Source organism: Pholcus phalangioides, unplaced genomic scaffold, assembly GCF_987345545.1.
Source record: "Pholcus phalangioides strain wild (caught in Gottingen) unplaced genomic scaffold, Ppha-v1.0 ptg000003l_1, whole genome shotgun sequence".
Classification (NCBI taxonomy): Eukaryota; Metazoa; Arthropoda; class Arachnida; order Araneae; family Pholcidae; genus Pholcus; species Pholcus phalangioides.
Window position 1 is genome coordinate 2,407,153 of NW_028301596.1, and position 27,623 is coordinate 2,434,775.

At 37.4% G+C, this 27,623-nt stretch overlaps 1 protein-coding gene across 2 annotated transcripts in view; it reads right to left on the bottom strand.

The window, feature by feature from the left end:
• LOC149087893 (uncharacterized) overlaps nucleotides 1–27,623 on the bottom strand; it is a 56,578-nt gene that overhangs the window by 20,032 nt on the left and 8,923 nt on the right. For both annotated transcript variants that reach the window (XR_016193957.1, XM_089242364.1), the window contains exon 2: nucleotides 581–745. Coding sequence is in view for 1 of the 2 variants with exons in the window: in XM_089242364.1 (XP_089098490.1) it covers nucleotides 581–745 (165 nt within the window). In the remaining variant the exon portion in view is untranslated. The remainder of the gene's footprint in view (nucleotides 1–580; nucleotides 746–27,623) is intronic.

Consider the following 27,623-nt stretch of genomic DNA (forward strand, 5'->3'; position numbering starts at 1 on the left):
AAGTAATTCTATTTTTCAAATTGGCAGTTAAAAGTTTCAATGTGAAGATATTCATAAAAAAAAAAATACTTTTCTGAGAAAAAATCTTATTTTTACGATTAAATTTAAAAAAAAAAAAAATACGAGTTGTTTAACAGTTATTGCTCGTAAATTGCAAGCGCAATAACTTTTAAGAAAAATTCTTCACGAAATTTTTGGAATTCAGCCTATCTCAAAAGATGTGTAACAACGAGATAACACAAAAACCATTTCCGAGATAAGTCTGAGATAAATAAATTTCCGGAGAGAGTGAATATGAAGTGACATGCATTATTCTAGCATTGCTAATTACATTAACACCAGTATAGCCATTAGTTTTTCGTCCATCCAATTGAATTTACTCAGAGGTCCCATCTAGAATTCAATTACCGTATTTCGTTTAAAACGAGCAAAATCTTCTTTGAGAATTCACATATGCGTTTCTGAAACACGTTAAAGGAATTTAACACCTGAATTAGAATCCTAATTAAAATCCCATTAATAACTAGGTGTTTTTTTCCTGTGGAAAATAGTATCTATGGAATGCGTACGAAGTTCTCACCTGTGTCTGAATAATCACTGATAGAGTTGTTCTCTAGGTCCGAATCGATCAATAAAATACTATTAAGGAAAGGCAAGTCTTCAGGCACGTCGTATTGCTGTTGCTTATCGTACCATACTTTATCGAGGTTCGACATCTTTGATGGATTGTATCCATCGTACTCATCTGCAAAAAAAGAAATACATACAGTGTGATTTAAGTACAACCGGCCCCATAAAATGAGGTACATCACAAAAGATACAATGCATATTATTATGTACTTGATATATAACCGACTTTGGATTGTGTACTGCACCTTCGAGTTCTTTCACTCTCATTTCGGTCACTCCCATGCTTAGAGCACGTGGTGAAAAATGGTTCCTCTTTCTTGAAGGCACGCGGCCACTCGATATTTCATATTTCTCTGTGATGTGTTGCAGTGTTCCTTTGGTGCCTCTGTGGTGGTCGAGTGGTCATAGTGACGGACTCGCATCGCGAGGTCCCAGGTTCGAACCCCACGGTACCACATTGGTGGTCGGCTGAAGTTGATTTTCTTCGAGGAGCGAATGCGAGCCGATCTCCACCTTAGAAAATCTCGCAACGGGCCTCCCCAACGGTAGATATATTCGATCATAACACTTCACGCTCACTGTTAAAAAAATTGATGGCAGCAATATAGCAAGCACTACACACAGAAACAAATTTTACGTTAGGTTCACAGTTTGCACAAGCACATTCTAACACGTACCGATTCGTTAGATGTTCCGCAGAGGAATATGGATTAGATGCATGTGTGGTTCAATGGTAGTAGTGTTCCTGTGGTGATTATCCTGATCGCGGGAGGAATTTTATTCTTCAAATTTTGAAATGTGTGAGTGAGGTTTGTTGTGTACACTTAGGTATACACCGATCCTTTGGGAACGCTTTGATACCTTTCTGAAATGTGAAGCATAATGCCTTTTCCTGTTTCTTCAATGTTCAATGTGCACACTCTGTTTCTCAGAAGTGTTATTACCCCCGATAAAAAGAAATCAAGACTTATGAGGTCTGGGGATCTTGGGGGGCTTATATACTCTTGAACTTTGCATCATATGTGCTGCTACCTGTTTGCGCCATTCGCAAATTATTTGACTATTCCGCTTCACAATGTTAGCAGATTAGAATGTCTTTGTTTAGCGGTTACATGCATCAACTAGAAAATTACTGTATTAACGAATTCATTGGGGCCGGTTCTTTAAGAGCCACCCCGTATTTAAAAACAAAATAAGCTATTAAAATATGGATTTTTGTTACCATAAAGTAAATTTAATTGAATCAGGGATTCTTAATGTAAGGGTTGAGACCCAGAATTGTGTCGCAGGTATTTCTGAGATGGGTCGCACAAATACACCTGACAATCCGTTATAAATCTATTTGTTGCTCCATTGGTTTCAGGACGTTTCTTGCTGCGAAGGAGGCTGCGACTTCCTTGTGTGTGCCGTACGCTTCAATATCTCTGAGATGGGAAGCGGGGTGTGTCCGGTCCTTCAATATTCAATGTGCGTGCCGTGATTTTATACAAAGTACTGGCTGTTACCCGCGGCTTCGCTCGCGTGGATTTGGCAGTCTGACCTTTTGGGAGGGGGGGGGGGTTGCATTTTCAGAAATCCATCTTGACGGGTCTCTGCATTATAAAATATAATACTGACCGAATTTCATACTTATAACTTCAACAGTTTCGGCTCGGCGATGATGAATCAGTGAGTCAATGAATCAGCTTGCGGTATGCTATTTTATATGTATAAATTTTTCGGTGCCAAATATCTCCATAAAAATATTGACAAAAATTATAAATTACATGGGGGAAAAATAGAAAAGAATAACAAGGGAAAAAATTTGTTTATAGTTATCAGGATTTCAGTTTGTGTGTTAACAACTTTTTTTTTTCTATTCCAAGTTTTTTTTCTGCTTGGTTTTTTTGCGCTTTTTTGAAACTTTTCCGACAATTTGCAACATGTTTAGTGAGAATCGGCGAGGTAACGTAATAATTATCCCAATTTCTTGTGTTTCTGTTGATCAAATATGGTCACCATGACCACAATAAAATAAATGCACGGTATTTCATTGCATCTGATTATATTTCCCACAATGACGTTCCTAAAAATACGTCAACCTCGGTTGTAACGACGACTCAGTTATAACGACAGAATCTTCAATGTCGTTATAATTGAATTTGCTGTAACATGTTTCCGGAAAAAGAGAAATGTCCCGAAATTGTGTTAGCACTGGACGTCCCGACCTATCCAAACAAACTCATCGACGCAACGAAGCGTCCAAGTTTCCCAAAAGCGTTGTCCAGTCTTCATGGACGACCACGTATTAGGTGAAAGGTCGCAATCCATTGGACTATCAATACGTAAACAAGGCCTCCTAAGCACACGTATCCGTCAAATGCAGTGAATTATACCAAAACAATGCAATTTGTCTTAATTATGCGCATCATAATTTCTCTATTTGGACAAAGAAATTTGATTTCTTCCAAGGTTTATCGGTCAAGAGCATTCAGATAATTTCACTGTTTGAATCCAACATTCAGTTCAAGCGAACGCATTGCATTTGGAGTCATCAGTGTTTTTCGCGACAGAAAGAAAGGAGACACCCAAGACACATCGCACGTCACCGTGAGCACCACGTGAATTTATGGCACCCGTGAAGACACATTTCAAGAAGAAGCTAAAAGGAATAAAAATAAAAGGTTTAAGGCAAATAAGGGAATGGCTAGAGTAGCATTTACTCTTCTCGTGCTGGTGGTGTTTGTTCTGTGCGTGAAAGATGACAGCGATTGTCCCAAAGCCCTTTTCTTTTGCTGCCGTTGGTTTCCGCTGTGATGGTTTCGTAACTTATGGCTGAGAAAATAGAAAAAGGCCTTTGACGTAAGTTGTGACGCGAGGAAATACCTGAAATTTCTTGTATTTGATAGCGTGTATTTGCTGCCAAAACACTCTCACTTTATATTTTCTCTTCTCTTCCCACTCATGATGTGTAGTGTAGTATGTATAATGTTGTTTGCGTGGGAAAATAACACTCAGAGTTTTTTTTATTTCCTTTTTGGGTAGAATAGGAGCCACCAACTGGCTTCAAGGTACAATCGGCCCCGCTTTATCGGATATCAATGATTCCAGCACATAATATCCTATTAAGCGGGATATCTGATTATGCGGGAAACAATTCAATTACCATTTTGCAACGTTATCATAGTTTGCATATTGAAAATCGATGAAGCATCGATATCAATAAAGCTTCTCGAATGAATCAGACATGAAAAATAAAATGAAAATTATATTTAATTACAACAATCATAATACCCAAAATTTTTACTTTTTATTTGGAAAGTAAGTTAGCGCCATCTACTGCCTATATAGAGAACAAAAATAAAATAATTAAATATACGCGTTGAACACACACACAACTTGAATACTTGGAAATCAATACCTATCCTCAAATGTATTTACCTCAACACAGTAACATATTTTCCATTGATTCTAAATGTTTCATTCAATGAAAAAATTATGCGCATAGTGGTTGATGTGTATTAACAGTTCACGTGTGAAGCGTAATTATTCGATTAAGCGGGGAAACGTCGAAGTTATCATATTAAACGGTGAACTTTATGAAGAACTATGAGAGAAATTTTGATGACGGAGGATTTTAAGCAGGGTATCTCCGTTTATCCGTTGCCCGATTAAACGGGCACCCGCTGTATTTACTAGCAGAACCAAAAGAAAGCTCTTCTATTCAAATTGATTTTCCAATATTACAGTTTTCAAATGAATCACTGAAATAAATTATTATTGTTATTAATTTATAATTATTAATAATAATAGTTATAATTATTATTTATGTCGGGAAAATTTCCAAGGGAATTTTTTTCGGAGCTTACTTGTTCTATACCGACAGCCAAAAGTCTTCACAAAAGTCAAAAATACTTCACAGCGGGCGTATTCTGAACTAACCCGTTAAATGCCATGTTAAAAGCTGACGTATTCCGAACTAACAACCATAGTACTCATAGCAGACGTGTTCTGTCACGACCTCCTATATAACTATATAGGTTAAGTTATAGTGGTTCTGTACTCGCAGATAAAAGTCGTGGCCAGAGCAGACATGTTCCGGACTGCTAGACTAAAGTCGTGTCCAGAGCGGACGTGTTGTGGATTAGCAGATAAATGGTATGTTCAGAGCAGACGTTTCTGGACTAGCAGACAAAAGTCGTCTTCATAGCAGACGTGTTCTGGACTACCAGAAAAAGGCCATGTTCAGAGCGCATGTGTTTTGAACTGACAGCCGTAAGCCGTGTTCTCAACTGACAGTCAAAATGTTCAAGTCGGTATCTTCTGAACCAAGTGAAATCTCGTATTCATAGTGTTCATAACGTGTTCTGCACTGGCAGAGAAAGGTCGTGTTCTGAACCAACAGACAAATGTATCACGTTCAAAGCCGAACGAACAGCCCTAAGGTCTAAAACACTTCCGACATTCCGGATTCAAACTAAATGATGTGAATCAACATGAGCGATGCGCATCAGTGTTGTTTGACGATCACCTAATGTGACCTTAACTAGAAATATACCAAAATCGCTGATTTTAACACTCAAAAACGCGCATTCCCTGTCAAGATCAGTGAAGTCATCCGCCCGTCAACATGTTCACTCCAACCCCCTCTTCTCACATTAGAAAAAAAAATCCAAAGTTTAAAATGAAACAATTGTTTTCCATTATTTCAATGTGAAAACCATTTAATAAACTTTTATATAATTCAATTAAACATGTGAACATTTTCAACCTCTTTACCATCTGAGCCAAAACTGACTTTAAATTTTCATTTTTTAAGTTTTTGATTGATTTGTGTTTAATGTATGTCAAAATGCCCTTTAAGAAATTAATTAATTTATTCATTAGAGTCAATATTTTACTAGGACCATTCGAGTTCGGTAGCAGTGTGTGTACCTCAGGTCTATAACTTGAAAAAAGAGTAATTAAAAATCATTTAAAACCGTTAAAAATGAGGTATACATGGTATTATGTGTACCTCTCGATAGCGAAAAGGTTATCAAGCTGAGATTGCTTCCTGCTGGAAAAAAATATTAACATTTCGTAGAAGATATATAATCTTCATTTATTATATATGAACTTTTCAGTAATTACAAATAATGCTGAAAATGCAAAAAATATTTAAAAAAATGATTTTTAAATCTCATTAACGAACAGATTCATTTGCTTGTGTCGGTGGATGCAAAAATTCAAGGGAATACCTCGTAAAGTTATTTTTATTAATGCACTCCATCACACAAAAATATTCTCAAAATTTTTTATAGAAAATTCTGAACATCAGCGACACGTACATTAAAATAAAAAAAAATCCAAATTTGAAAATGAAATAATTACCGTATATTTTACAACTATATATATATATATATATTTCAGACTAAAAAAACCATTTAATAAAATTTTTATATAATACAATCGCATCTTTAATTAATCATAGAAAAACATTTTTAACAAGCTCTGATCGCTTCCCTTAGAAATTACCGATAACATTTCGGACACAAAATGTATAATCTTAATATACTTATTTGAATATTATTCAGCAATATTACAAAATACTGTGTGCTGAAAATGCAAAAACAATGCTTTTTAAATCCATTAATGCTCCATCATAAAAATATATGTTCTCAAAATTTCCTCTAGAAAATCCTGAACATCAGCGACGTACATTAAAACAACAATCCAAAATTTGAAAATAAAATAATTACAGTTATTTCAATCTAAAAAACATTTAATAAATTTTAATACAGTCAAATTAAATCTTCGATTAAACATTTGAACCCTTCTAACAAGCCGTAATAGCTTCTCTCGAGAAATATTCGTCAAATAAAATTTCGGAGGAGATAATATGCGATCTCTCCAGTATATAATCACAAAGATAATACTAAAAATACAAAAACAATGTTTCTAAAATCGCATTATCACGCATATTTATTTACTTGTGTACAGAGGATGCAGAAACGAGGAAATATACCTCGTAATATTCAGTGTTTTTAAATTTCATTCCATAACAAAAAATATTCTCAAAGAAAACATTCTAGTATTTTATAATAAACAAATGTTACCAATTATTGCTCTCGTGGAGCAAAATCATGCAAAAAATGAATCGTTTTCTCGTAGTTTAAGTTTCAATTTTTAATCTTCTTAGTGGTTCGTATATCCCATGAGTGTTTCTCGAAAAAGTCGTCTATAAGCTCATATCTTACACATTCACGTTAATATAAGGTTATTTACGCCTTATATGGAATTTATTAAAAGAAGATTTCATTGTTTTTATGAGCCCTGTTCATATTTATCGTAATATTCTCATACTTATACGGGAAATGAATTTTGCATTAAATATAGTCAGTATTCTGCATTACGAATTACCACGATTGAATTTACTATATTTCTTGAATGGAATTATATTTATGGTGTTTTTCAGGTAGGAAATATGTGTTGTTTACCAGTATGCAGGGTCATCATTACCAGATGTGAGCCCGATGCGAAAATAATAGCTTAGCCCGAACTTATTAACGAGATTACGAGGTTGGCCCTCCTTTCTATAAACATTTATGGGGGGTCTCATGAGCACTGATTTTATATATTTTGGGGAGAGGGTCGACATCCCGAAAAGGCATAAATTATTTGGAGAATATGCAGGCGAATGCTGTAAAATCTCTACAGAAACATCTCAAATAAATACACAATTTAAATGTAAATTAACAAAAAATTAATGGAAATTCAGAACTGAAGAAAATTTAGAAATAACGAAAGAAATTATTCCTATACCTTGTGAGGATTCAGAATTGGAGAATAAAAATGAATTAAAATTCATTTGGCTGCTGATTTTAAAATTTAAAAGGATTTATATATTAAACGCATATTAAATGTGTTTAATATATAAATCCTTTTAAATTTTAAAATCAGTAATCCCAGTATTTATTTTAGGTGTGGAATTAATAAAAATTCAGAATTGACAAAAACTCAAAATTGATAAAAATTCAAAATTAATGAAAATTCAAAATCAATGAAAATTCAAAATTAATGAAAATCCAGAATTCATTTTTCTTTCTGACTGTTTTTGGCTGGTTTGCAATATTTTCTCCCATTCAAAAGGACTATCTCAAATAAATATTATAATGTTTTTTCCCATTAATTCATTTTTTTGCCGGTCAGCACATTATTTCTCCAATTTACGTATTTTTTTTTGCCGATTCGTAAATAATTTCTTCCATTTCCGCCGGTTCGCGAAATTATTCAACAACTTTGACCGATGCGTAGCTGTAAAAAAGTTGAAAAACACTGCTCCACATGGCAACGGTTCTCAACAGGTACTCCGCGGAGCCCTTCGGAAAAATTGCTCTTCGGCTGCTCGATGAAAATAAAATAAATCCTTAAATCGGATAAATTCAAAAAAGAGGCACCTTCAGCCATAGAAATTGCATACTAAAAAGGGTTCAGTGAGTCAAAAAAATTTTATTGGAATCAGCCGGAACCTTCAGTTATTAATGTTATAACCGGGGATATTATGTACACGCATATATTTCTTATTTCTATTTCTACGAGTGCGGGGTCACCCAAAGAGTCATAGAAATTGCATACTAAAAAGGGTTCAGTGAGTCAGAAAAAGGTTATGGGAATCAGCCGGAACCTTCAGTTATTGACGTTATAACCGGGGATATTATGTACACGCATATATTTCTTATTTTTATTTCCACGAGTGCGTGGCCCGGTGCGACCGTACCTGTTGCATACCCAGCTAAGGGTGGCTCTGCCGGTATGGATATTTTGAAGGTGTTTTTTGAAGGAGAAATTACATCTCCGGAAGCATCCAACGGGCTTTTGTTCACGAACGAATAGAAATGAAGCATATCAGCAAATACGGCAGAAGAAGAATATTCGTGTTAATAAGAGCAAAATAATATCGACGTCGAACGATGTCGAGAGGAAACAGTCCATCTTCATTTGTTCGTCGTCGATCGAACGGCCGATAAAGTTTCCTCTACTCAAGTTAATTGCACGTGTTAGCCGCCGTTGTCCAACACGTCCGTTCCGCAGTTAATCAAAGCGTACAATTGCCGCTTTAATTAGGGCACCGTCCAAACTTTCCATCCCTCGCAATATCGTGTTATATCGGTGATCAGAGTTAACTCTTTGTTTGACATCGTTGGTGTGACTCGAATTGTTTCTCGTGTCTCGATTGCGCGGTGTATTATTATTTACTGTAGTAAGTAAATGGCAGAATAAGCGCCACCGTGCTTACCGACCCCGTTTCAGTTTGGTCAAACTACACCTCTGCACGTGTATTTGATACCGAAAATGCGAGACTAGAGTGTCATGTTTTCCTCGATACCTCTCTAAGCAATTTGTCTTGAACCTTTTAGACATTGCGGACAACAATCGAACTTCCCATGATGCCAGCGGTCACTATACCAAGTCACACTGTGTCACAGAATATCCAGATTCACAAGGACGTAATTTAATTCAGTGGTTCTCAACCTGGGGCCACATGGCCCCCTTGCGGTCCTGGGATGTTCTAAGGGGGCCACGGGAGAAAATCAGAAGTAAAGTGATCCACGACAGGTGGTGAAGGAAGTCAGAGAGCTGTGAAGAGAAAAGCTTTAAAAATGTAACACGTGATTGAAAAATATTACTACTTTCAGAATCCATCAGATCCGTCCATAGAACCAGGGGCATCTTAACCCTTGAGTCTGTGTGGGCATGACCCGGGTCTTCATGTCTATAACGGAGGAAGGGGATATGGGATCTGGTACTATGATTTTCATATGTAAGCTGTTATTTTCAGCTAAGTATGGAGGGCCGCCAGAGCAGCGGTTGATGTGTTGGGAGGGTCGAGTTATCGTGCAGGTTCGTTCGATCGTCCCGTATTTTACACAGACCATTTTTTACCATATAATTTGACTCCTGGAACTCACTCTTGGATGAGGGTAGAGGGGGGCCCTGGATAGGACAGGGGGGGGGGCCACGAGAAAAAAATGTGATCCATAGGGGGGCCATGAGCTGAAAAAGGTTAAGAAACACTGATTTAATTTACAGTATTTGGGTATTGGTCGAATACGGCTCAGAATAAAAATAATTGTTGGTAATTTTTATTTGTTCCGAAATCATTTTTTTTCACGAATTCTGAAATTATTTCTTTTTTACTGATCCTGAAATTAGTTTAAATAATTATGATATTATTTCTTTTCCACTATTTTTGAACAAATTCTTTCGAAAATATCGATATTTTTTTTTCATTAATAATAAGAATAATAATCACCCCTTTGCGGCCCCGAGATTTTTTTTTCAGTACTTCGTTGGTGCAGTTCGTACTTCATAGCGCTGCCCCCGCAATGAGGAAGGTCCTAAGGTCCCTAGATGGTTCCTTGGTAGTTCTTATATAGCTCATACGTTTTGTTAAGGAGCCAAATTCACAGCGGCCGTCCCATTATTGTAAAAGCCGTTGTAACAAAGAAGTACTTTTGTTTCTTGATACGGTCCTATAGTGAGTCCTCCCACCGACATAGGATCGCAAAAGGTTAATACAGTACTAGCATATAAATATAAGGATTTCGGTAAAGTGTGTAATTATGTTTCCCTCCTGGTATGACGAAATCAGGTTCCCAAAAAAGTGCCCCCCATTCTGCCAGAGCCGTCTTAAGAGCATATTGTCGGAAAATTAATTTTTCCCAAGGTACCATCTGTCTATAAATGATTACTTTCCAATTTATATACTTAATATCGTGCCCGGGTGGGCCCATACGTTAGGACGGCACTGCATCCTGTTAACACAGCCCAAGTAATACTAGTATATCAGATGCACAGCTCATGTTCACACATAGTTCGGAAAAACAAATGGCAGCACTATAACAAGCATCACACAGAAAAAAAACTTCGTTAGGTTCACATGATGTACACGCACATTCCAACATGTACCATTTCGTTATAAATTCCGCAGGGGAATATGGACGAGGTGCATATGTGTGATTTAGTAGTAGTGGTAAAGATGCTCGTCTTCCACCGCGGAGGTTCACGTGTTCGATACGGGGGAAGAACATAGAAATCAAGTTCTTTACGTACCGAGAATGTGGGCGACCACCGATAGATGGCTTCTATATTTCCCACCCAACTTCATTGGTAGGAATTTGCCGTATGGCGATATGACCAGGGTTGGTGAGCGGTTAAGTAGCCATTCATAATGTAAATCTCACATGTTTTGCAATTGAATAATTTTTTTTCTCTCAAAATTTTGGTCTCAATAACGTGAGGTCCACTATGCAGCTAGGGCCCCTGGTCACCCCCGTTAAATACCATACGTTAAAATACAGCCCAGTTGCGAGCTTACCAAAATTTTATTAAAAACCTTCATGCGATATTTTCCCATTATTTAAATTTAATGCCGAGGAGAGCGAATATGTGCTTTCCGCATAGGTAGCTTCAATGTTTTTCCTTGACACTGTATACATATAGTGAGCATTTTTCCACCCGAAGATGGCTCCAATCTCGGCAATCACTACCCTCCAAAAAAGTGACTTAATCACCTCAAATATTGATCCCATCGATAGATTGATGGACATCGGAGGCTCCACGGGTCATGTATGGTTTGTACGGTTTAAGCGCGTGTTAAAGCATTCACCGAGGAACTTCCCGAATAGATTTGATGGAACCTAGCCATAACATATGCGTTGGATCTCGCAGGATTTAATCATATTGATTTACTCTTTGATTGTGTCCTAACCTGTACAGTGTTAAGCCAGAGGCTACTTCAGGGGTCTCAAATTTGAACTCCAGTTGATGGGTCGCATGTAGCATTTCAATAACATGCTGTTCGCATTTTGTGAACCAAAACAAAAACTGAAGAGTAATGTATCTAAAAAGAGATGTTTGTGTTTTGAATTTTAATTCATAACTATTTTTGTGTCCAAAATTCAAATACAACAAGATCATATTATTATAATTTTGATTACATTACGGCTCACATCCCACTAGTTTACAACCCTTCGGGCAAGGCCGCTCAACCTCCAGCAGATTGCGAGCCACTTTAGTGATCTGGAAATGATCCACGGGCCATTTAAGCCGTTTGAAAATGCTCCACGGGCCACTTGAGTGATATTCAATTGTTCCGCGGGAAATTAAGTGATATGGAACTGCACCACGAGCGGCTAAAGTTCTCTGGAACTGTGTTGTGGATAATTCGAGTGATCTGGAAATGTGCCTAGAGCTACTCAAGTCATGTGGAAATGTGCCGTGGACCGGTTGAGTGATCTTTAACTGTGTCGCGGGTAACTTAGTGATTTGTAAATTCTGCACCACAGGCCACATCAGTGCTCTGGAACTGTGCTGCGGGTCATTTGAACATGTTGAAATGCACCGTGAGCCGCGTGAGGGATCTTCAACGGGTAACTTAAGTGATGTGCAACTGCTCCTACAACTACTTAAGTGTTTTGGAACTGTACCACGTGTTATTGAACTGTACAAGTGATCAGGTTTGATGTCACGGGCTACATTAGATGACTCAAAGCGCTTCATTTGGCCAACAGGCCAAGGGTTCAGCATGTATTACTTAGGCTGGCACACACCGGTTAGACACGACAAGACAAGACAGGTTTAGACAATGAAAAATAGTTGAGTCTTACAAACCAATGTGAACAAAAATGACTAAGCTTGTCTAAAGCTGTCTTGTCCAGTCGTGTCTAACCAACACTACCTATAGAATAAGCCCTCCGCACGAAGCTTGTGACGTCAGTGAAGGAGGCCATTTCTCCCATTGTCATTGGATATACTGCAAAAAAAAGTTAAAGATATCCCATGCGTCGACCTGTTATATCCAATGGCAATAGGTGAAATGGCCTTTTTCAGTGACGTCACGAACTTCGTGCGGAGGCTTTGTTCTATAAGTGGTGTTGGTCTAACTGGTGTGCGCCCAGTCTTATTAGTGCTTGGGAATCCCTTGAGAATACGTGAGGATCGCGTTATTACATACAGTTTTGGATAACATTGCGCGAAGACATACAGTTAAGAGGGAGAGAGAAACACGTTAGCCCTGTTCACACGGGGAATATATATATATATATATAGAAAAAGCGGGTTTAAAAAACGCCCGCTTCAAGAATTTTCACCAATATGACGGCTCTCCATTTCTTTTCTTTAAGCCGGGTTTTCCTAGGAGCAGGTTTCTTCAACATTTGCAGCGTGAAAACGATGATTGGTCAAAAAAACCCTGAATTTCAGGTTTTTAATGAATCAGCATTTCCACGCTGCACACGGCGCTGAAATTCTACTCCTAGGAAAACCCGGCTTAACGAGGGATAAAAGTCGTCAAGCAGGTTCTAGAACTCCCAATGTTACCGCAATATGTGCACATGAACTGTGCCACAAATCACTTAAGTAATCTGGGAATGTGCCGCGGATAACTTGAGTGATGTAGAACAGCACTGGGGGTCGCTTAAGAGTTCTAAAAGTGTGTCACATGCCACTGACGGATCTCTAAATGTGCCACGTGTGTGTGCCACCCTTAAGTGTTCTGGAATTGTGTGTCGGGTCACCTAAGTCATTTGTGAATGCGCCACGAACCTACTTGAGTGATCTGAAAATCTGGCCTCTTAAATGCTCTGGAATTGTGCCACGGGTCACTTAAGCGATCGATATAAATGTGTCACATAGTTAATTTTTACAAAATTAGGTTTGGGGGGCAAGCCACATCAGCTAACCTCCCAGGGCCACATTTGGTCCGCGGGCCAAGGGTTTACCGTATATGGCTTAAAGGGTGGTTAGCAATGAATTTCTTAAACAGAAATTTAGAGTTATTAGCCTTCAGATAGCATTGAAATTAACAGAAATTCATTATAATAACATATAAAGGTATTTTCTTCCGAAATTTTAATTTTTTAAAAATATTTTAATGCATTAAAAAAAATAAATTTTTGATCGTCTGGAGGGCATAGGGTAGGGGCCTCATGCTCGCACACCCCCTCCGCGTACGTCTCTGATCCCACCAATATGCGTTAGGAGGTAGGGGGGTAGAGATGACGAAATTTTGTTGAAGGGGGGGTGTCAGAGTTTTGCTGACTTTTGCTAACAATGGGGGGGGGGTGTTAAAAATGATTAAAAACTTGCTGACGTAATAATTGAACGGCCCCCTAAGTGCTGAAATTAATGAAAATTTTGTTTCGTAAATTAAGAGTTTGGAACCTTACACCTTCAGAAAAAAAAAACAAATCAAGTACTTTCATATAAGAAAAAATTACGATATTTTTTAGATCTTGTTGAAACATCGCAGGCAGCCAGTTTGATACTCACTCCTGTTCCACAACCTTTGCTTCAGAAACGACTACTGAACCACACATGCACCTCGTCCACATTTCTCTGCGGAACTTCCAACGAATTGGTACATGTTGGAATGTGCGTGCACGTGTTGTTAACCTGACACGAAGGTTGTTTCTGTGTGATGCTTGTTATATGTACAGTACTGTCAAAACTTTTTATAAATATAAGTGAAGTCTAAAGATTGAATAATGCCGTTGTAGGCCTGTTGCTCTCTGTGGCGAGACTTTTTAACGGGGAGATCGGCTCGCATTCGCGCCTAGAAGTTTAGAACCACAGAAAACCAACTTCAGCCGACCACTTTTAGAAATGACTGAAATCTACGTTTCCTCAGGTTGAGTGAAACAATTAACAAACTCTATGAGTCACTTCATATTTTGTTAAAAATTTTCGCTCTGAACTGTGTAACTCTCCTTCACTTTTAATGGTTTTAAATGCTTCTATGATGATTCTTTTTTCAAGTTAAGACCTGAGGTACACGTATGTGTATCTAACTCAAATGGTCCTAGCAAAGATATCTACTTAAAAATCAAATGAATGAATGAATTAATTAATATTAAAAAAATCTTTTTAAAGGACATTTTGACATGTAAAAAACACAAATCAGTCAGGCTCAGGTGTGAAGAGGTTACAGAATTTAATGCGTTTCTGAGCATTTGTGCTGCACTGTACCAAAGCCTCCTCAATACTACTATCTAGGAGGCTTTGACAGTACGTCAGAATCGTACTGTCAAATTTACAAGCTAACCGTGTTCATCAAACTTTGGGAGCAACGATCAAAGTCAATTTTAGGAATGTATCGTGTATTTGCATCATAACAATTGCAGGCATTCCTCGGAATTTTTAAATTTCAAGTTAGTTGAAGTGTTCAATTGTTCTTTCACGCACCCTATATTCTAGCTCAGTATAACTTATCCTGTTGCTTTGAATTAACCCTTTACTTGTCAGTGTTCCTCTCAAACAACATGATTTTCTTATATTATTCGAATAAAAGAATTTTATATTTTGAGATCGTTTCGGCTTCGATGCTTCTAAACAACTCCTAAACATTCGATTTTTACCTGTCATATGTTCATGAAGTTTCTATAATTACCATTCAAAGGCACACGTCTCATATTTCTTGACAAGCCAAGCAAGAATGATTTTTGACCCTTGCATTATGGAGGGAAATACATACCATGTGTGGAGAAGACATATTGCCGTGCATTCTTCAACAACGATTGAAATAAGTTTAAGTTTATATAGAATAAGTTTTCAAACAATAAATGACATTTTTAAAGTCTATATAAATCATATAAATGTTCCCTAAAAATGCAGCATCCCATATATATTTTTTTAAATATTGACAATAATTTAGTTTTTGTGATGAAATAGTATTCAAGGTACTATCTCTCTTCTCTCTCTCTCTCTCATTTGCTTAATATAACCTCTCAAAATTTTCTCCTCTGGATATTTTAATACTTACTAATTAAAGGGTTAACTTTCATGTCAAGCAATTTGTTGATAGAGAAGTAACAGTTGATAGGGTGAATAAATTTTTTCAAGAACCTCGAGGAATTGCAGAATTATTCCAAGAAAGAATGCTAAGTTAACCATGTTTATCAAATTTTGGGAGCAACGATCAAAGTCAATCTTAGGAATATATCATGTTTTTTGCATCATGACAATTGCAAGCATTCCTGAGAATTTGTAGGCAAAATTTACATTTAGGTATATATTTATGATAGTAGAAAAGAAAATTGCTTTACTATGAAAATATATTTGCTGATGAAAACTTTTGAAGTGACTCACGTACAATGACTAATTAACGATATTGCTGCATTATATAAAATGGTCAGAAAATTGGCTGTTATATTGGACTTAGAAATCCAGATCGTTTCATTTAATTATTGACTATTCACTCGGTACAATTTCTCACAATTTCTAGGTGAATTCCGCGATTTCTTCACTGCGTAAAATTCAATTACGATTCTCTTTGTATATGAACACACCATGGTTAAACACTCGTAAAATTAACGCTAAGAAACGCCAGAGTATAAACTATAAGTATGTGTGCATTTAATCAAACTTTTGAATAGGTAAACAGCGATTTACGATGGGAGAGAGACACAGAATGTGTGTGCGTGTCAATAAAACGATGCTCTCATCGTCAAATTTTGTAAAAGCTACTCTCTGGGACTAATTTCGTACGAGCTAACTTTCATTACTTTTGCACGAGATTCAGCTGAAACTATGTTTTCTCCTTACCTGTTGTTTTCGTGTTATCACACTTTCCTATATATCCACCTTTTTTTTTCTCCCGAAACCTGAAGGGTGGAGGGTTTCATACGAAGCTGCATTAGCTTGATTACGTTGCGGTGTCAAGTCAGCATTTGCTCACGAAGGGCACTAAACGGTATTGCTATCTATTGTGAAACAAGCTTTCACCGGTAACGAGAAAATCACGAGATGTACGTAGTAACATGATGCGTTCGCTAACTACCTCGCCCACTCCGCTAATTATTCGATGCGTACCTTTTTTATGGGTCCGAAAGCTGTACCTCACGATTGTATGATAACGACGAAAACTTGTCGAATAGGTCATTGGTGGCACTGGGCTACTTCGATTTACTGAGCGATTGGCGCAACAGCTGGCTGGAATTTCCCTGCTAAGGGTTCCTTGTTTTGTCGGTTGCATCAGTGGTTCTTAGCCTGGGGCCACGTAGCCCGTTTGCGGTGCTGGGATGATATAAGGGAGCCACGGGCAGAAATCGAGTGCAAGGGGAACCGTGATAGATGGTAAAGTGCATGGCTATACAGTAAAGACTGTTTCATCCCTTTGAAGTGACGCTTGCCACCTTGGCTCGGGGGTGTGGTCTTGTAGCTACTACTAATACTACTAAACCACACATGCACCTCGTCCACATTCCTCTGCGGGATTTTTTATGAATTGGTACATGTTGGAATGTATGTGTTGTGAACCTAACGTAGAGTTTTTCTTTCTACTGTGTAATGCTTGTTATGTGTAGCGTCCTCAATTTTTCTAACTATGAGTGAAGTGCAATGATTGAATGTACCGTTGCAGGTTTGTTGCACTCTGTGGCGAGAATTTCGAAAGGGGAGAGACATCAACTCATATTCGCTCCTCGAAGTTGGGTTTCGATCCACAGAAAACCAACTTCAGCCCACCACCACTGTGGTGACGGTGCTCGGATACTTTTCAGTTGAGGACATCATACAGTGCTATTCATGTGGTTTATTTTAAATTTTAGTTTCTTATTTCCCCGTTTTTTGAGCAAGTGATTTTTTGTTCATGTTCGTAGTGTTGCTTTAAAGTGAATGGTACGTGCGTGTGGTATTTTGGTTATTCAAATTTCGGTGATTTATGTTAAACTGCGATAAACAAATATGAATTGCTGTGTGATTACCAGACCCGTCTTAACGCATATGCCCACTTCGACCCGCGAAAAAGTGTCCCTGAAATGATACCACATAATAAAATACGACAGGTTTTCGTCACTTTCTGACCAGGCGCAGGTCAATAAATCGTGGGAAAGGAACTAGTCGAAGTAAAGGGCGTACGGTGAATAAACGTCGTATTTTACAGGACGGAATGATTATTTTCATTCTGGCATTTAAGGGGGGGATGTTACATCTACCCCCTCCTTCCCTAGATCCACGCCTGTTTCTGACCCGCGAATGATTCTCATCCAATACAGTCGAATCCCGTTATAACGAAAATTCCAAGAGACCGGAGAAATCACTTCGGTATAAAGGAATTCCAGTTTTCTGCACTATTCCTGTGTAAACATATGTGAGGGATTAGAAAAAGTGTTCGTTAAAATGAGATTTTTTCGCTGTAACGGTATTCGTTAAAACGGGATTCGAGTGCAATAACGAAGTCAACGCTTAGAAAAGTTACACCTTATTCAAATGAAACCAAAAAGGAAAAGAAAAATATTGAAAATTTCACAGAGGATAATTGAAATTATCTGCTTCGAGAATTTGCTTGCAATCAACTCAATAAAATTTAACTTGCGTTTGTATTGGATCCCAGGAAAGTATTCTTAGTAGAAAATATAAAATTTCTAAACTTAAATTTCTGAATGGTTGAAAAAAGCAAACCAATCAATGACTATGCAGATAATAATGACAATAATCAAAAAAGATCTTTTTAGAAATAATACTATACTTTTTGGAAATCCCATACTTTTTGAAATAATTCAGTAAAGTGGGCATTGCAGCAATTGCAAACTATCGTATCAACAAGGTAACAAAAAAGCCGGCTTACCCGGTTCAGTCAGAGCAGTGACGCGTTACAACATTACGTCAGCTGGTACCGACTCTGGCAACAACATATACAGCAGAAATCTTCCGCGAAGCTCGTGACGTCACTGAAGTAGGCCATTTAACATACAGTCATTGGATATACTTCAAAAACGGGTAAAGGTATCGCATGCATCGGCCTGCTGCATTCAAAGGCTACGGGTGAAATGGCCTACTTCAGTGACGTCGGAGCTTCGCGCGGAGGATTTCTGCCATAGACGGTGTTGACTCTGGCCAGCACCCTCTAAAAGAGTCTTCTGTAGGGGATGTTACTCTGGCTCGTCATGAAACACAGCTCCTTATTATATACAAATACAAATACAACGCCACAACAGGCAAAATGCCCAACGAGGTGGCTGATAAAAAGCTCTGGGTTAAGGGGGGGAAATCAGACTCGTAGAAATAGAGCTTTTAAGTGAATTAAGAGATGGGAGAAATGTGACTATTCCGTGGATTCATTGGGAAGGGGGTAAGAACTGCCTATAGATCCCAAACAGTCTTCCACTTGGCTCGGGAGGTCTCATGCCGATAGAGGGAGTACATGATGAGATCTGCTATCATCCTTTTTGAGAGTGAACATGCAAATACGTAATCTCTTACTTTCAGTCAGGTATGGGGCCCCCAGAAGATCACTTTGCTCGGGAGGCACGTGATGCTGAGATGGCATTTCATACCCCCCCCCCCCCTATCTTTCCTCAACATAATAAGGAAGATCACTGAATTCTAGCCCAGGGGTCCAGAGATCAACCTTATTTATAAAATATTTATTTTTTCAGCTTAATCAAAAAATACATTCAAGAAGTAAAAAGGTTTTCACTTCTGGATGATGGTGGGAGGGGGGGGGGGAACGAGAAGAAAATGCGTCACAAAGGAAGACCTGAGCAAAAAAGGTTGAGAAATACTGTGTTGCAAACCACTAATACCTGTAAAAATCACCTAAAACGACGTCACATGCATAGCCACGGTGTGACAAATGCCAAGAATCTCCATTATAATCCAAGGATGATAATATTCCAGCAGTTATCAAGTCGTGGTTGTGATAATATAGATTAATAATACGTAATTCGGCGATTATTTAGGTTATCAAGATAAAATCCGAGGCCAAAGCTGTTGCGTGGAGGAAGAAACTCCTCGTTAAGTCTTCTGTAATTTAGACGAATAGGGTATAATTAAAAGTTTGCGATGACTTTGTGAAGAAAAGAGGCGAGAAAGCCCAAACAGAGTGGGCCACACAACGTGAGCCTGACGTTGACATAAACAACGGAAGCCTCTTCTTATATCTCTCATAACTCCTGAAGGATGGCTTTCTTTATATTGTTCGCCAGAGGACAAAAATGCTTTTAACTGAGATAATTTCGTTAAATCGCCAATGAATCAAACCCACGCGTATGCAAATTTAATGAAACAAATGACGTCGCCCCCTACCGGCTGAAAAAGAATGTTCATAATTGCTGCGGTCGGTCCATGCAACTAAATGTCCGATTCGAATGATTTGCTATTAAAATATAAAATTTTGACTTTCGGTATGTCATTTTCATCATTCTTAATTTTTATGATTTAATCATTTTCATCATTCGATTTTCTATCATTTCATCATTCGATTTTCTATCATTTCATCATTCGATTTTCTATCATTTCATCATTCGATTTTCTATCATTTCATCATTCGATTTTCTATCATTTCATCATTCGATTTTCTATCATTTCATCATTCGATTTTCTATCATTTCATCATTCGATTTTCTATCATTTCATCATTCGATTTTCTATCATTTCATCATTCCTCACTGCTATTATTTTATCATTTTCGTTTCCATCATTTTTCACTGCTATCATATTTTTGTCCCTCTCATTTCCACTTTCTTCATTCTTCCCTTTTATTATTTCATCACTTTTTATTATTCTGCACTTTTATCATATTATCATTGCCATTTTCATCACTTTTGACTTTTATCATTCATCATTCTCTATTTCTATCATATTCACACATTTATCATTCCATCATTCTTGACTTTTACCATTTTTAATAGTTTTAATTTTTATGATTTCATTATTTTTCATCATTCTTGAATTTTAGCATTTTTATTCTTGTTCCCTTTTAACCTTAATGACTTCATTTTTATTTCATATTTTGAGATTCCATTGCTATTAATCAAAATTTTCTTTTTTAATTCCTTCCCCAAAAAGAAACTATTGTTTTTTGGAGGAAATATCAATTTCATAACAATGAAATAAATTTCCCAATTTACGATTTAAATCACATAATTGATAATTTTTTAACAGTTCATAATGGATAATAACATTGTGGTTATAATCTGATTTATCACAAATAAAATAAATTTTTGTAACCATTACTTTAAGTGAGAACTCAATTTACTTTAATTCACTTTTATTTCAAATAATACATCTTTTGATTGAGAGTTACCACTACTTTTCTTAATACTAATTTGCATACTTGAATCAAATATTAATATCACGCATTTTGAAAGTTCTCTTGGAGAAATTTTAATAATTATTATCTCTTCGAAGATACTTTCCGTGAGGTTGAAGATACTTCAATGAGTATTTTAATTACTTTTACAACATGTGGAAATTCTATATTTTAGTTTCGGAATAATCATTCGATTTAAATATTTTTAATGCATTTTACATTCTTTTTTTTTGAATTAGATGAGGTTTTTCAACAGTTTTGAGGTTTGATTATAAAGCTGAATCATAAATAACCTCGAATACTGTAAATCATCCCACCGAAAATTGTGAATCTATAGATTACAAAGAGCATTTTTGATTGATAACCTCGAAGCGAAAGAAAATTTAGAACCCGAAAACTAAGAAGAATGGACACAATGAACACAATACTCGCAAATAAGGACATTATACCAGGAAAATACATTGTGTATAATACTCTTGTTGATCGTATAAGACTTTGTGGGAACCATTTTTTTTGTAGATTCTATAAATTCTTTTGCTGCCAGAAGGATATAAAGAATTATTTTTCTATGGTAATACTCATAAATAAATAAAATGGAGTATGCGTGTGCATTATTCCACTTCGGTAAGCTCCATACCATTCTTGACATAATAAATGGATGATTTTTTTTCATTTTTTGGCAGTTTTCTCTCCTTGAAATGTCTCAAATGTATAGACAATTTGAAAAATATGTACAATTTTATCCGACCGCCTTTCTTGTTACTTTTGCACAAAGTGGTATTGGAGTGAACTTTAATAACATTTTTTTATAGAAAGTGTCTCAAAATGGTGAAAACACTGATAAATTTTGGACTACCCATGCGCCATGTCATTTTCTATGAAAAAGATCATTTTTATATGAAATTTTACGCAAAATTCATGTAATATTCGAAACGCAATTGCAAAAATTTCTATGAATGAAATAGTTTTCTTTTCACAGTAGATTTAGCTAATAATGATGCAGGTGTGGTATTAAAATTGAAAGGATTGTATAGTAATTAACAAAGTTATACTCAAATCTGTTGATGTGCGATGTATGGTAAAATATTGTATTTAAATTTTGTAATGTGATGCAATCAATAGACTTTTAAAGAAATCATGTTTCAAACTCAAAGTATAATGTAAAAAATAGCATTTTTTTTCTTTCGTAAAATGCGTTTAAAGTTTTTATTCACAGATTTGAATTTATCTGTACGTAAAAACGCAACACTAAAGTGAACGTAACTTCGGTCCTAAACGTCATTCAAACAAAACAAGACCCATTTTAGAATCACAAAAAATAATAGCGTGGCCTCTTCTGCTGATAATAATAATAATATTTTCTTCCAAAATGACGTTTTAAACGTACTCGGATACCTTAAAAGTATGAAGGTGGTTGAATGTATTTTGAAGTGGTATTTTTCAAAATAAACATTATTCATAAAAAAAAAACCCTTTATTCATTTATTTTTTCGAAATAACTATTGAGGTAAAAATGTTGTCCCATAAGATGAATAATTTTTACCGCTGAGGAACTAACTGGTCGGAATGAGCAGATTTTATGTAGCATAGCTAATTATCATATTGCAGCATTTTGAAGACATGGCTAGTCGGGAAGCAGATTTTGAGGGCAGTAAAAACGTTGGCGTGTGTAAAAGATATTTCAAAGAAAGTCATACATATGGTCCGTCAGTATTCACAATAATATATACTAGGTTTTGAAGGTTCTTTGTGTGTGAAATATCTCAAGGGTGATCTTAAATACACAAACTCAAGGGCTGATAAGAAACTGGCACATGTAGCAATAGTGAAGTTTCGAATAGCGCGTCCATTTCAGCGTGAACGTCAGCTGGATATATCAACATTACCCGCTAATCAGCGTTCGCCAACGAACGGAACATGTGAGATATCGAGGCATAAAACAGCATTATTAACTAGGGCCAGAAAAGCGTACAAACTTTCTTTCTTTCAAACCGAGCACAACTCCGGTCTATCACCATAGGCAATTTCCCACCGATTGAGTTGTGTCGGAAGCTTGAGTGTGTGTACCTAATAGACTGAGTGCGTATGTGGTGTTGTGCACGAATTGGTGCTGCCATCTATATTTCAAATTTCGAGTGAAATGCAATGATTGAACATTTGTAGCGTTGTTGCTCTGTGTGGCGAGACTTTTTAACCGGGGGAGGGGCATCGGCTCGCATTCGCGCGTTGAAGTTGGAACGACAGGAAACCAAATTCAGCCGACCACCACTGTGGCGACGGTGGGGTTCGAACCCGGGTCTTGGCTATGCGAGGCCGTCACTATGACCGTTTGACCACCACAGCGACGAACGTGTATCTATATATATATATATATATATATATATACACAGGGTAGGCAAAAAGTCCGTAAAAACTTTAAAAATGAATAGAAACCAGAAAAATAACCGAAATGAAAAACGGTTTGAAGGGTTAGCATCGCTAGGTCACGGGAGTTTTTCTAAGATAGGAAAAGAAAACTAAAAAAAAGACAGCCGATAGGTGGCACTGATATGAGCGACTTCGGTGGAAATATACAAATGTGGTTATAAGAACTTGCGCTCCTAATCCACAACCGGTATGTGGACCTGCTGCACTCTGCCGTTGCTGGATTTGTGACTCGCCTGCAATGTGTTATCCCCTTGTGGTGGTGGTGGTCACGTGGAACACATACTGCTGTAATAAACGATGTGGAGGCATTTTGTTCGTTATTTGCGTATCTTTTTTCTTCGACTTGTGTACCTCAGCGCCACCTATCGGCTGTTTTTGCGATGATGAAATGAATAAATAAATAAAATAAACAAACAAAAAACAAATAGCGCAGTTATTAAGAAAAAGTTACACGCGTTAAGAAAATGTTCATGGTGGAGATTTTCACGTGTGACATTTGTGATCTTAACAGTAACTGACCCCTGCTAGAAAAAGAATGGCCATCATTCGCCGCCTGGCAGTCGGGTGGTGTTAGGGAGCTAGCCTCTCACTCTACAGATCTGGATTCGAATCCCGGTTCGGGAATGGATGTTTATTTAACACTAACAAATTCCCTGGACGGATGATGCTGATCCCTTGGGAATACGTAATGATCACACGTTATTGTCCAGGACATGGACATTATTTCAAAGATTGTCTGCTAGATGGACACTACTTTACAAGTGTTCCGCAAGGTGCCTGAAGGTGACTTAGTGCAGAATAACAATGTCATTGGTTTCAATCAGTGTTTTAGCAGTAATAGTGGTCCACGTCCCCGAGTATGAGCCAATTGATAAATACTAGTCTTCATCGTCAAACTCGGATATAGCGATGTTGGATTGAACGTAGCCTCGGGTAGTCCCTATTGATTCCCATAGAGAATAATGCTAACGCACCTCCATTATTACGATGAGAACGCAACGACATCGGATATAACGGTACATTTTTTTGTCGCTTTTGCTTTCGGATCAAGCAGCATGGTCAAGATTCTATATTTTCATTATTTTTAATTGAAAGAAAATTCTATGTTCAGATTACGCTAGAAATATTTAATGTATAAAACCTACATATACAGGGTTTCCTGTATATGTACTGTATATATCAAGTGCTAATGCTGCCTTAGATAAAGGCATTCATTAGCGCTCTCAATCATATCTATCTCATTAACTGTTTGTCGTAGAGGTATTTTTTCAATTTGAAAAATGTTCAAAATGTGTTCAAAAATTGCCCTGTACCAGTTTTGAGAGTGAACATACAGTGTGTAACAAAATAAAAAAAAATCTACATTTTTATATGGTCCCCTTGTCCCCTAACATCCAATTAGAAAGTAGTTGCCCTGTCTTTTCTAACGCCAACAAAAAATATTCCAAGTTTCCAAGTTCAATATTCGCTCATATATTCGAGTTAAAAAATTGGAAAAAAGTTGGGATAGGACAGCATAAACGAGGGAAAGGAGCGTTGTCCGCTCAGTTTTTGGTGTTCTCTCACAACTTTCCTTCGATTTTTGAATTCAAATGTCTTAGCGACGGATGCAGATTTAACGGTAGAGGCCCCGACTTCTGAAGGGCCTTGAAAAACCCGATCTTTACACTTCATTTCCTGATTTTAAGGGCCCAATATTTTCTCAATATATTATATATTATATTCAATATATTATATATATTTTTAAATTTTGTTATACAACTGAATTATCACTCTTAAAACGGGCAACGGGTAATTTTTGAACACCTGCGAGCATTTGTTAAATGGGAAGAATCACATCTTTACGACGGACGGTTGATGAGATAAAGGCCGCATTAGCACTTACAGGACACCCTGTGTATTATTTCATTTTTTGAAAAAAGGCATGGGGGTGAATTGATGTACGGGAAAAAGTACAGTACGTAATCTTTGCCGCGTGAATCTTTGATTGATCAAAAAATATACAAACTATCATCAGTATCTGACAAGGATTCTTTATCTGGAGATGATATGATTTCGTGTACGGTTATCGATTACATATTCCCATATTGGTAAGGATGATAACCTCTCGTGAGATGTCCAGTACGAAAATTGATGGTTATAGTGATGCCGAACGGAATATCAGATATTCATCGCACATTCATACGCCTTAGCTAAACCCACTCTTGTCATTTCAGTTCCGCGTAAGTGTCGGTTATAGACTTGGTTTAGTTCGATCGCCAATGTGACATTAAGTTATCATTGAAAAAATACTTCTTTTTTTTTTTCTCTTCTTTTAGATAAGTTATCCAGAATGAATTGCAATCGATGAAGGATAAAAATAAATAGATTCATTGTATATGAAAATTAAAAACTATGAGCTTCATAAATTTTTTTCGAAATTCTTAGTTTTTAATTGAATATTTTAAAAAATCAAATGGAAAATTTCCTAAAAGTTTAAAAATTAAACACAAAAAATTCTAGTTTGCGGCCTCACGCGGGCCGCAAATTAGAATTTTTTCCCCCGTGTATATATATACACTGCTCAAAACAATTAGGGGAGCACATGGTTTTAACAAAATTACGCAAAGATGTATACCGATAAGTAACATAAAATGAATCATCCATAATTTAAAGCCTAGCAGGAAACGGAAGAAGAAAACTTCATATGCAAATCAAAGTTCATGACGTCAAAAACCAGAAAAAGGAGATAAGGGCAGAAATCGGGATGTTGCAGAAACGTCTGTTTTACTGCCGTAACTGTGAAATTCGATTGCGCAGTATTTTTTTTTTGAGACAAGGTGACTTGAGGATGTCTCAACAACGTGATTTACCGGAATCCATGGCATGGCGTGTTATAGGCAGACTGGAATCCGGACAAACACAAGTAGTGTCGCGGACGCTGTTGGAGTCGACAGAAGTGTTGTTGCAAGGCTGTGGAATCGATTCCAAGAAACAGGAAATGTTAGACGTCGACCAGGGCAAGGTCGGCCACGCGCCACTACAGCAACTGATGACCGGTATATACGGTTAACAGCCCGTCGAAACAGAACAGAGAATGCTACGCAGCTGCAAAGACGGTTGCTCTTGGCAACAGGACGAAGGGTGTCCAGCCAAACAGTACGTAATCGGCTTCATGAGGGAGGGCTCTATGCACGTAGGCCAATGGTCTGCATTCCGTTGACCCCACGCCACCGTGCGGCCCGAAGAAGATGGGCTGCTGAACATCGAGATTGGGAGCAACATGATTGGAGCCAAGTGCTGTTTACAGACGAGTCCCGATTCAGTCTGGAGTGTGACACCCGACGTGTTCTGGTATGGAGGGACAGGGGCACTCGAAATAACCCCGCATTCGTTCGTGAAAGGTCACAATACAGACGAGCTGATTGGATGGTATGGGGTGGAATCAGCATAGGCGGACGTACGGACCTGCATATCATTCGGAATGGCACTTTGACGGCCCGAAGGTATGCAGACGAGATACTGCGACCTCATGTCATCCCTTACGCTGGAGCCATTGGAGATTCCTTTGTTTTCCAGGTTCCTTTGTTTTCGTCTGGTGGAGAACATGCTTGAAGCTGGAACAATACAGCGTATGGAATGGCCAGCGTGCTCTCCTGACGACGCATTGCTGCGCGACCAAGGCCGCCTGTTACTGTCGAGAATTGCAGATTGCACTTCTTGAGGAGTGGAACAGTATTCCCCAAAGTCTGATCGATAACCTCATCGCATCCATGGCAAACAGGTTGGCAGCAGTCTTAGCTGTTCGAGGAGACCACACGCCCTATTAAAACTCATGCATCATGTCTAAACAGTACTTTTTTTTATCGTTTACATGTAACCAAATTGTTGCCCTAAATCATCTTTTCATGTTTTTTCCATATTTTCAAAGAATTAAAGCTTAATTCCAAATTTTTTTACGTCTTTTTTCTGTATTGCGCATTGATACGCGTGTACTATCCATTGTATGCCAATACGTGGCTGTCTCGCACGGTTTTCTTCACTTTTTTGCTTGCTCCCCTAATTGTTTTGAGCAGTGTAGTACAGTGAGACATTATATAAAAATACTGAAATTAAAAAAAAAATTTTCCGAAGCCAGAGTATAGCGCCCAAGGCAGCTGTACACACATAACTGGAAATTATAAAAATAAATGTAAGAACAAAAAGAGGAAATATAAGGAACAATGAGACGAGGTCGTTCTCAAGGGGGAACCATCGACATTGTTCCAGACAAGCAAAAATGTTTCTGATGATGGTAAGTCATGGGATGGCTAAAAGAATCATATTTTCCCCCGACATTTTTGCAAGCTTTGGAAGTCCAAAATACATGAGAAAGAAAAGCAAATTTAAGAAAATACAGAAATCAAAATTTAAAATCGCTAGACATACACGAAAAAAGCATTGGTAATAAAATAAAATAAAAAAAATCGATACCACCATACAAGGGTGTTCCAAATTAGTTTATGAAAAGAAATTAAAAAAGTTACAAAAAAAT